General features: G+C 36.2%; 1 protein-coding gene across 2 annotated transcripts; it reads right to left on the reverse strand.

Annotated features, from left to right (window-relative positions):
* Positions 1-94: 94 nt before the first annotated feature.
* Positions 95-10,404, reverse strand: LOC135645648 (branched-chain amino acid aminotransferase 2, chloroplastic-like). Of its 2 annotated transcripts, XM_065164260.1 has the most exons (10): positions 10,136-10,403; positions 8,609-8,697; positions 6,583-6,757; positions 5,787-5,963; positions 5,567-5,698; positions 4,690-4,788; positions 2,054-2,170; positions 1,360-1,455; positions 826-938; positions 95-350 (listed from the first exon to the last, which is right to left on the reverse strand). In XM_065164260.1, the coding sequence occupies exons 1-10, from the start codon at positions 10,262-10,264 to the stop codon at positions 233-235; spliced, it is 1,245 nt and encodes a 414-aa protein (XP_065020332.1). In that variant the 5' UTR covers positions 10,265-10,403; the 3' UTR covers positions 95-232. The 2 variants fall into 2 exon arrangements, with proteins under 2 accessions (XP_065020332.1, XP_065020333.1); XM_065164261.1 differs by lacking the exon at positions 5,567-5,698 and having other exon boundaries at positions 10,136-10,404.
* Positions 10,405-12,007: the final 1,603 nt, after the last annotated feature.

Raw genomic sequence — 12,007 nt, forward strand, 5'->3', positions numbered from 1 at the left:
TTGTCAAGGGTGAAGATGCACGCATGCGGGATGCATCACAAACTAAGATATTGCAATATGTTATCGACGAACAGCGCTAGTGAAGGTTGACTCATACAGCAAAATAATACTACTCGGTCGATAAATTTAATATGTATCTCGGTCATGAGTGTTCCAACAACTGCAAAGAGTCGAACTAAACTGGTTACAGATGAGGGCAATGCATTTATTCTTTGAAGTCACTATGAAGCTACTAGTTTAACTTCATTGTCCAACCCATCTTGTCCTCTGTAAGGCCCATCTGTAAACTGGTAAGTGAAGAATAGACCTGTTGAGATACAACCCCGATTCCGTTGTTCTTGTACTCAACCCTGCATCAATTTAACACAGCAAGATAAGACGACTGAACCAAACAGCATTGAGAACTATTGGAAGTGGCAGACAATTAGGTACATGAGCATATAGAGAACAGGTGGAAGACAATTATCAGAATGGAAGTGGCAGGAAGTGACCGTGAAAAGCCTTCCGAGATACAGAAAACCAGCTTTTAAGGCAAAAGGAATAATAAAAAAGATGCACCACACTGAACTCAAATAATTAGGCAAAGCTTGACTAACATCAGAATTTTATTAATGCACTTCTTCAAGAATATGGCAGAGTAACCACAAAAGCGAGAAACCAAAAGGATATCTAAGAGGCTCCCTCCAGTGAATATCCTGTTTCAGATCTTCAAACATCTAAAGTAGAAAGCAACCTCAAAAGTTTTATCCCTAGATCCAATTGGTAAAACATATAATATATCCGGTATCAAAAGAAGAATGGAACTACAAGAGAGATAGAACATACTTTCTTCCCAAATATGTTATACTTCCCACAGGAGAAACAACAACTGCCGTTCCCGTACAAAAAACTTCATCAGCATCAAGCAGTTCTTCCACTGACACAAGACGCTCCTCAACCTGCAAAGTTGTATGACTACCATGAGGAGAAAGGTATAATGATTATGAAAAAGACAATATTTTTTATTATAATACTCTCATCGGGCAACTACATATTCACAAGTTGGTTAAAAATTCTGCTTTAGGAAAAGAATAAATTGAGCAGAAAAAAAATAATAGATTCAACTAATATCAACAAACATAAATGATTAATAATTAACTAAATCTATACCAACTTCAATATAAGAATGCTCAAATGGAGGCAGAAGGAAAAAAGAAGCAAAAAAAAAAAGCAACATGAGGATTTTTAACATATATATTCAACCCTGAACCTACAAAAGTAAGCACAATTGTTTTCTTTTTTCCATCAAGCTATTATGTGAAGCAATGAACACACCAAAATCCTTTTATGAAGTATGTAAAAGACAATTGGACTCAATACCTGATAGCCTTGACCACGAGCAACATCAATTATACTTTTCCTTGTAATGCCTGGCAATATTGTTCCTTTTATTTCTGGTGTTGAAATGATTTTGTTCTGTCAAAGAAAAAGTCATTCAATGTCATAAAAATTTGGACTGCCTGCAACAATAGTGCCCGAAGAAGAAAAGATACTGTCCAAAGCAGCTTACTAAAAGATTCTATAGTCAACTGTCATCCATGCACAAGAAGAAAGATATGCTTTGTCACTGATTATCACAAGAATTGACAAAGCAAATTTCAAAAGGAATAAAGAATATATAGAAGAGTTTAATATTTAAAACAACCAAAGAATATAGTTCTGAAGTACAGCATATGATTTAGCTAAAAGGCCAGCATGTGATGATGCAAAAAGTACACTTCAGAAATGTATTTTATTTATACACTGAGTCAAGGAGTATTGTACATTTTGCCAAGAAAGTAACCCTTAAACAAATGCCGATATATGAAAGACAAACACTGAAAAGTTGAAGCTCTTCAAGAAATGTTTTAATTCTAGTTCAATCATGAATTGATTAAGTATTAGCAGATTAAGTAACAAAATAAAGCTGTAATTTCATGCTTTGGTGCCAGGTGGAAACATCACTGATTGCAAATAGTTCAGGTACATGCTTCAAAGCACCATAGACAAACAAGAGAATTCATAGCATCCATACCTTCACGACAAAAATATTACAAGATGAAACTTCCTCCAGATACTTCTTATGAACAGAGTCAAGATACAAAACGTCAGAGTAGCCATTCTCTTTAGCTCTCTTTTGTGCTTTCAGGACCTACATAAAGATGAGCAGAGAGGAATCATATTACCAAGAATGTAGACCATAACAATCCAAGTTTTACTAAGGACTTGAACTTGAAATTTCCAAAGCTTATCACTTAGCACTTTCAATTGCACTAAGAAACAACTCATGATGGAATAAAATGATAAAAGACATTAATACAACATCAACATTCACATGCAAGGGCCTCAAGGTTGCTAACCTAAGCAAAAAACATGGTCTTGGAGAAGTGGCCCTTTATCATTGATTGTACTGCTACATCAAAATCATTTATCATCTCTAAAAACCCTGCCCATTTCTCGAGTATATTAGCTGCTATAAAACAGCTGAAAGGATTATTAACCATGAAGTACTGCATAACTAACAACTTCCAGTTTGCTTTTCTGGATGTCTTGGTTAGGATTATGCAATTTATCCTCCAAATTAAGCATTATAGGAGGGTTTTGAGAATTATGCAATTACTCCTCCAAATTAAGTATTATAGGATGGTGGACTACAAAGTTTTGAAGTTTTACAAAACATGTGGCCAGAAAAAAATTCAAAATTTCATTTTTTATTGTTGTTCTAGGACATACATGTGACGAATTACATAAATACATAAAGAAAACAGGACAATAAATAAAAAAAATCAAAAGATCATACTTAATAAAAAATTGCAATACCAAATGCACCTGACCACAATGTACTCCTTGTTCTTTTGTATTCTTTTTCAAATTTTAATATAAAAAGTATAAAGCCAATTTCTAGATAAAATCAATGTATAAAGCCAATGTACTTCTTTAAAAATATTCATGCTCGATCATATAGATAAACAAAATATAAAAGATACAGAGGAATTAGTTGAATTAAAACACTTCAAGGCATAAACAAGTGGTTAGGCAAACATTTCTCCGTAGAGAACATGTTTCTTGTCTCGGTGCTAGTCATTTAACCTGTAAGCTAAGATAATTTTAAGGCAGCCATGTTGGTAGTAGGAGTTAAGTATGAACAAGGGAGGACCTTAATGGAGACTGCCAGGGTGAGTGCAAACAAATATTTCTTTACATCTTTCTCCACTAAAAATATTAGCAGGTTTCACCATTTTAAGATCATAATTCTTTTTCTATTGTAGTTTTTCTTTATTACAACTATACTTGATTTCTTTGAATTTTATAAAAAAAAAATCACCATCAATGTTATCATCAGGCTGCCAGACAGATTGAGTCATCATACCTCTTAAGTGCCTAGCCCTCTTTGGATTTCAAGCCAAGCAATCACTGAAACACCTAGATGAGACCTTTGATTTTCCCTTGTTACATTTGAAGGTAATTTTTTTTTCAAAAAAATCACAAAAATTAGCATGCTTGTCATTTTAGGTAATGCAACATGTGCAGGTCTTGTTTATGTACTTAGTACAGAAGAAAAGAACATATTTATACATAACATGAATATGTTGAATTATACATACTCTTAATCATGCATGTTCTTAGCCATAATGCACATTGGATCTTCATCGTTACAATAGTGTTTATACTTATTTTTTGCTAGTAGTTCTATGCAGCACTTTAAAAATATCATCAAATAAGTCACCTATAAAATTTAGAATGAAAATCTAACAACTCTTAGAATTAAAATTGGATGACCAATATGAAACAATGGGTAATAAAAATTACATCATATAAATTTACAGTAAAAAGTTAATGCAGAAAGGCTGCATATGTTCATAATATGTTTTGTGACAATGTACAGATTATTAAAATATTTTGCAAGCAATTTTTATATACAAGCACCAAATCTAATATTATCTTAAGAACTTTTCTCTAAGCATCTGCCGGTGTGCCTAAGTTTTCCACATAAGCTTGGTAAAGGATTACTGCTCATGACTGCCTAAGCATGTTAACAAATTATGTTTTTCATGTTCTACTGAATTTAGTGTGAAATCCCTCTTTCATAAATGAAGCCTGCACAAACTTATCAATTTAATGGAAGTTTCTGCATTCTAAACATTATGAGGAACTGAATCATTACACTAAACAACTTTGAAGAAATGAAGAATAAACTAAAATAGTATATAACTAGCAACTTCCATGGCGAGCAAGTGCAATGCCTTCTTTATGAGCTCTATAAAGTATAAACTACACACTAGCGTGCCATAAAATAATCTATAGATGAGCATTATTTATATGTAAGTCTTTAATTTTATATTTTAAGTATAGTGCAGTTCCAACTGACAGAATTTACGAAGCAACATACAGTCCAGACATCCAAATTGAGATGATAGTGTAAACACAGCCTATCTTCTCAAAAGTGGTCCAAAAGTAATTGTCAGACAATACATGACCCATCAAGAGCATAATAGAATGAGCATATGCAGAAATGCCAACAACAAGCAGCTGTCTACCGACAAAAGGTATGGTGTAAAGCTATGCTTGCCTACGGTCTACAGCAGATAAAGACCTTGAGCACAGTAAGAGCCTAAATGCTAAAGCAGTTATAAGACTCGCTTGTTCAACACTTGTAACAAATTCACTTACCGATGCATAATTTCCGATAGTCTTTACACCTCCAGTTCCACCTGGGGCTGCACGGTGAAACTCATTTTCAACTACCAAGTTTATTGGAGCTAAGCCCTCCTGAAAAGCATACTTCCACCTATTAGTTTGTTCTTTGCCAATGGAAACTAGTTCATCAGAATTTGTAACAAAAAAATTTAAACGCATGCGTAAAAACATTGCAGCATCAGGAGAAAGAGATAAAGAAAATAAAAGGCATCATAACATCCACGTACAAAAGATGGGTGAGATTACATAAGAATGCATAGTTTTTATTTTTCAATTGTTCACATATACTGGTTTGATGATATCATGTTCACTGGAATTCTCCTTCAATTTTATCAAATAAACCTGGAGAAATTAGTAGCATACGATCAATTATTTCAATAACTAACAAAGGGTACAGGATGGAGAAAAAAGTGTTATTACTCAACAACCTCCAGAAGATTCAATTTCCCATCATGAACTTAGGGAACTATTTGTCCCCAATATCAAGCAATTTCAGACAAACCTAGATAACCAGGTAATTAATTTGTCCCAGCAATTTCAGGTTGGAAGCATCTGACGCCTTTGAAGATTCACTTTCATTTTTGCTTTTATTTTTGGTAATTAATTCTTGATTCTTGATGCTGTCATCTGGACACTTCTCATGCCCTGATCAATGCAAGTTTTCTTTAGAACTTCAATGAGGTCTCCTTATACCTTCTTCAGATGTTATCATACAAAGGTAGGCATACAGTGCATGATGCTGAAACAAGCATCACAGTTACAGATATGACGATGTTCTTTATGTTAGCTGGAAAAGAAGTGAACCAACCTAGATAACTTTCTAGAGAAGCAAAAGGCAAGGTTGACCAACCTTAAAATAGTTCCCAACAGGTGAGACAAATATAAGAAAGGTGTACTCAGAAGCTGGTGCAAGACCAAGAACAGTACCACTCCCAAAAAGGAGTGGTCTAATATACAAGGAACCTTTACCTGTAGGTGGTACCTGCATCGTAGAATCAAAGCAGTTTATGCATCTTAAATTCCATATAGATATGCTTAAACTTAAAGCTTGACAGTAGCATTAAAACTACCCAGCGTTTATTTGCCAAAACAGTGAGCTTCACGGCATCAACAAATTGCTCAACTGCTGGTGAAGGCATGCACATCCTCTCTGCACCCATTCTCATTCGCAAGGCATTTTCATGGGGTCGAAAAAGTAGAATAGAACCATCTTCCTTCTTGTATGCTTTTAAACCTTCAAAAAGTCCCTGAAATACAAACCATGAACATTCTAATAGACAAAATTTATTAAATTCATAAGAATCCAATATGATGCATAACTTCGAATTTCAATACATCTTGTATTCAAGTGCATGCATGCAACATACTAGCATCAACCACATGGTGATCGGCATCTATTTTTTGTATGATTCTCATTCAAAAGATAGTCAAGAAGTCAAAGAAACAAACTCAGTAAGTCACTAGAATGTTTGGGTACAAAATTAACGAACTTTTTTCACATCAAAATCTCAGTGACCCTCAGAAACTTAAGTTTCTCGATATTATGTTGAATTTAAAAGACAAGAAATCAGTACTCGAAGCATAGAAAAACAGAAGGCAGATCACAATGCTTCCACTAAGTATTTATCATCAACGGAGATGAAAAACAAGCCTGTATTGATTCCATTTCCAACAATTTGACGCTTGTCTTCCCAATTTTCAAAACTACGACTCAAAAATACACCAAGTGTTTTTCATTCTTTGAAAAGGAAAAAATGGTGATAGCAAATTGAGAACCATACACGTATTAAATTAATTATGTGAAATGCTACCATGATTATGCAATTTAAATGCAAATAAGTTGTGAGTTTCTAATTCTTTACTAACCTGCCCATAATTTAATACTCCAGATGATGGACTCAATTCAATGGGCCCATAACGAAGCAATTCACCTTTTGTAAATATTCCATCCTGGGAACATTTGGAAATGTACATATGATCAGTGGGCACCAGTCCAAATCCAAGATTATCCCAGTCCAAATTTATAGTTTCAACAGTTTCCCTGCCCAAACGCACAATTATTATCAGCATTTACCAAACAGCAAATAGAAACATAAGATACACTGAAAGGAAAACATTATAAATTTACTAATAAATTGTTTTCATCATAAGAAAAGTATAATCTTAAAAAATTATTTTACCAAGACTTCAAATACAAGTGCCCATACCTGTGCCAGTACTAAAGAGTTGGTGATATGTGGATACAAGTACGATAACAGTACTTTTTATCATAGTTTGCATTATCAGTCCATACCAGTGTAACGACTAGCTATTGATACGATACATACCGAGTAATATCGAACATACCGACACACGATATACTAGGATATACTGATGTACTGACCGTAGCGATCCTCTATCGGATTGGTATGTACCACCCGTACCGAGCGGTATGCTTCGATACATCAAACCTTACTTTTTATACACCAGTACGATATCAAAATACTATGGTACAGTCTATGTACCTTAGTATTTAAAACATTACATATATATAATGGAATTAAAAAGAAAAAAGAGCAAGTTATTTCAGACAAATTTCAACAATAAATTAATACAACAAATGGAGAATTACATTAGCGACAAATAATGGAAGTCAAGCATATCCCAATAACCAAAAACATCATCAACACTACTGAGTAAATTGTACTCCCTTTTATTTTGCATAAATAAATTCAAAACAGGCCAAAACAATTAACATGACTATCAGTTGCATGGCCTGAAAATTATTACACTTCAAAATTGTGCTCAATGCCAACCAGTACGATTGGTAAAAAGTTTGAAACAAATCCAGTAGGATAGAGCAAGTTATTTCAGATAAATCTTGATAAAAAAACTTAGCACACAAAAATGGAGATGTCAAATAGCCACAACTAGAGAAAGTTAAGCTATCAAAAAAACCAAAAGAAAACTCATAATCACTCAAAATTTAGAAGGGAAGAGCTCCCTCCAAATTTACCTAAATAGATTGAAAACAGGACAATTTCTTGCAAGCAACATCAGTATGAGTGGAACAGACTGCTGCCGGTTTTTTATCTTAAGGGTTATTCATTCTCAATTGCAGATGCTCACATAAAGATATCCAATATTGACAAATGCAGTTGACAATTTTAAGTGATAAACGAATTGACTAAGTAGATTAGAAAAGTGAGTAATTGTCTTACTCTTTCTTGTCTAATAAAATTGACAATATCTCCCCTTCAGTGAACTTTTGAAACTTACAATTGAGCTTTGGCATACTTGTGGATAGAATGCAATGGAAATACAGACCTGGACTTCAAATTCAAAAATAAAATTACTGACGAAAGCCATCACATTGCAGTACCTTGCCACTAGCACACTCTTATGCTGGACATTTGGGTAGGCTAGAAGTCAAGGCCAAACAATGAAAGAGCTATATATCATCTTTGTTAGCACATCCACACAAACTTTACCTTTTAGCTGTAAGTAGGGAATAACAAAAGCAGAGTTTGTGAAAGAAAAATACGCATGAGTTGACAAACACTAACCAATGGCCATGGTGTAGCTAAACTAAACAGGCTTATTCACCCAAAACTGACTGTTGTTCCTATGCTCATACAAATTCATGACATTTAACTTCAGAGTAATTTCAATATTCGTGATGTTTGACTTATATCAGTACAACAATGACAACAAGAAGCCAAAATATGCCAACTATTTAGGGTTGGCTACAAGGATCTTTTGCCACAAGAGATAAAATCAAATTAATTGTTTAGAAGCATCACTAAAGATGATAGGAAAAAATATTTTTTGAAAAAACTTGAAAATATAGGAACATGACGCATAGAGATCCTGCTCAACAATATCACATCACACAGGATGCATATATTCATACCTGTAAACACTGGCTTCAGTTGCTTCACATCTTATTGTGCTAGAGGCCCCTAAAACAAGAGACGACATGGAATGAAACTGATTTTGAATCTGAAAAGAGTAAACAGAAAGTATAAGTTCAACTTGGCAAACGTATAATCAACAACGCTAGGCTAACCATCAATTTTAAATTCAATAGTGTTTTATAAACATTTATAAATGCTACTGTTGGAAAATAAAGCTACAGAATAAAAACTATTCTGAATGCTACATAACTAGACAGGATGAGCTCTAGGAGGGGAAGAGCAGTTGGTAAAACTGCTTCTTCAGCATACTTCCAAGTAAATTGATCAAAAACTAAAAATACTTCAGTCCAAAAGTGACATTTGATCAATGTTAAAACTGAATAAACAGATGACATGGTTGAAATTTAAAAGTGGGACTAGGAAAGTCTCGAAGTAGAGACAGGTATGAAGGCAACATAAACAGCTTGATTTTATCCACAAAAGATGTGAATGCCACAAACGAAAATTAATAGTTAAATCCCACATAATCATATGATTTACGTAACAAGTTACAAAGCAGGAGAAAAAAAACCTATTAGCAGTTCAACAAAAAAGAAGGTTCAACTGATTGAACTGATTTATGAAATGGTCTGCAGAAAGGTTTCAAGTACCGGTTTCAGTTTTGTTGCTTTTACCACTATCCACGGTGGTATGCTGCCTGCACATCTCATACAACTCAACTCAAATAAGCTGCTGCCTGCCAGTTCCAATTGTCGCTTTTTTCATTATCCAACCAAGTTTTCTTTGTTATTACGTTCCTCACATGGCAACTACAATTTGACTCAACTCATAATGCACGAATAATTATGAATGAGCATTTTCCAAAACTAATAATAGATTCAAATCTTAAACTCACATTTTTCTCCAATCTCACAGTACCAACTAGCTGCTCATGACACTTCAAAAACTAGGATTATCAGGATAGAGATGGAAATACAACAGCACTCGGAATACGGAGAATTTATTGATCAGCCTAAGATTATTTATCCACATAATGTCATAAGCAAATAGCACGATGATAGGTAGAAAACTCATATCAATTACTTATTTGAACCAATGAGATGCTCGTGATTATCACTTAAAAAAGTAAAATGGGCAATACTCGGAGTCAACATCAGCTAAAATGGCCCCTCTTGGCAAATCAAACATTACCAAGACTGTCACTTGTTAAGAAGATCTCCAAAGAGTAGCACTAGACCTTTTTCCTTCGGAAAACACTGACACTAGTATAATGGTTCTTATGGCAAATGTTAAGGTCAACCACCTTGTGACCAAGAAATTATGTGGCAGCACACTAGATTCACTTCGACCAGCAAATGAAGAAGCAACGAGATGCATCTAAGAAATCGATTATGAGGAGAAACCTCCAAGAAATCCGACCACATCGGTTCGGAAAACACCCAAATCATCGATCAGCAAGTTCTAATCAAGCTAAAACCAGGAATCTAGCGAACTAATCACGAAGGAGGGAAAATAATAGGGACCTTGACGGAAGACGATGATGGAAAGTGGTGGCGCTTCCGGCCGGCAGATAGGGAGGCGGCGGGAAACGATGAGGCGAGGAGAGAGCCATGTTCGGCTCGTAGACGATGGGGGAGGAGGCCGTGCTCCATTCGATCTCCGATCCCCTCTCCCCGACACACACAAACACTCGCTTGTTCGGCTCTCCTCTCGAAGGTTTCGAGTAAGCAGAGGGTCGTCGTTCTTCAAACAAAACCTCCTCTCCGATCCGTGGCGGCGTGCGGTTTTGTGATATCGATAACTTTCGGGGAGCCGTTACTAACCTAGTGGCGGATCCTCTCCCACCGCGCTTGTAACCTGCTATCATCGAATTCGAACCGCATGCGCCCCATCTGGGACGGACGCCTCCTCGTCGGTCAGTAGAAATAGTGGGTCCCACACCTCCTCAGCGTCACTTCTCATGGTTTGGACGGGCGAGCAAACAGGTGGCGTCCTTTCATAGGTCTGTTGAAGGACGTGGGACCCATGTCTTCCTCCAATAGGAAGGCAGTCTCTAGCGACCGGTAACGTGCCGAGACCTGAGAAGTCAGCCCACATGTCAGCACGAATTTTAAAGTGGCGTTCTTCTATTGGTCGGTTTGGTGCAACCAATTCGGTGAAAGCGAGCTTTGCATCTAAAAGTGGCTCGATCCAATCTTTGTGGGAGCCTAAACGGGCTGATCAAACCACATCCGAATCCCGGTCGATTAGCCCATTGACATTGAAGTTTCAATTGGTCCGAGTCAATGGGCTGCCCGACAACCATTACACAACGTGAATATCCGATCAATATCAAGCACAGACTTAATGAGTAATTTCAATTACTCATTCATAAATAAATAACTTTTCTAGTTTAATTTTTGCCTTATTAGATCGAAATCAACTACCTTTTCTATAAAACACCATACGACTAATTAGCGATAATTAGAAAATATGATATTACACAAGTCAAACCCATAACTAATAACAAAAATCATAATCTATCTATAAGATTATGCGATGTATCGAAGTCTTTTTCGACTAAGCTAGATTAGTTAACACCTTCTATGTGATCAAGCTTGTTATAGGAATAAATGAGAGTGATAATATAACATACTTTGGTATAAATTCGGCATATTTTGGTATGAACCCAATCAAGCAGACATGATGATGCAGACGTGGAACTTCAAGTCTGATGTGGCACGTAGCACACACGTGACGGGTAGCCACTCGTTGCCTCTCCGTACGAACAACATCATCAATATATAATCGTCCCGGAAAGCTCGGGGTGGCATCGCGCGGTGCCGATTCATACAGGTCGATCGACGCTCGCACAAAAGCTTAAACCAGTCGCCCGAGAAGTCGATCGTAGTTAATTGATCATGTACGACCAACTCATCCTCGCAGGTATAAAAACTAACCCTCCTTGATCAGGAAGGCAGGACACTCAACTCCCCGTGATTCCACAATACTAACTTGAACTTCGAATGGGTCGAGTAAGGAAATCCCCCTTCCGACCTCAACATTTATGCAGGAACTGATAACGAAGCAATTGCAATCCATCAAGAGAGAACCGTGCTCAGGAGACGACGCTTGGACCTAACCCGAGCAATCCGCATGGATAACCTTACGCATCCGGGACAAGACTAAGTCTCGCTGACACCTCGACCACAGCGTAAAGATTCACCAACAAATTCAATCACTCACTAACTCCGCATAAAATGTCACTGATAAAAGTTAATCGAACCCAAGCCCGGAATAAAATGTTAGATCATTGGATAAGGAGCTTTTGTTGTATTTTGTTCTTGTTGCTTTTGCTAATGCCGTGTTTCACGGTTGCAGTGGGGGAGTCTGTAGAGAGATGCCATGGTCCATTA

The sequence above is a fragment of the Musa acuminata genome, chromosome BXJ3-8 (assembly GCF_036884655.1).
Source record: "Musa acuminata AAA Group cultivar baxijiao chromosome BXJ3-8, Cavendish_Baxijiao_AAA, whole genome shotgun sequence".
Lineage (NCBI taxonomy): Eukaryota > Viridiplantae > Streptophyta > Magnoliopsida > Zingiberales > Musaceae > Musa > Musa acuminata.

Coding starts and splice junctions, on each gene's coding strand:
- LOC135645648 (XM_065164260.1), bottom strand. CDS start 10,264: ATGGAGCACGGCCTCCTCCCCCATCGTCTACGAGCCGAACATGGCTCT. Junction 2,171..4,689: donor CTATCGGAAATTATGCATCG/GTAAGTGAATTT, acceptor ATCTTTATGTAG/GTCCTGAAAGCACAAAAGAG. Junction 351..825: donor ATAACATATTTGGGAAGAAA/GTATGTTCTATC, acceptor AAATTGATGCAG/GGTTGAGTACAAGAACAACG.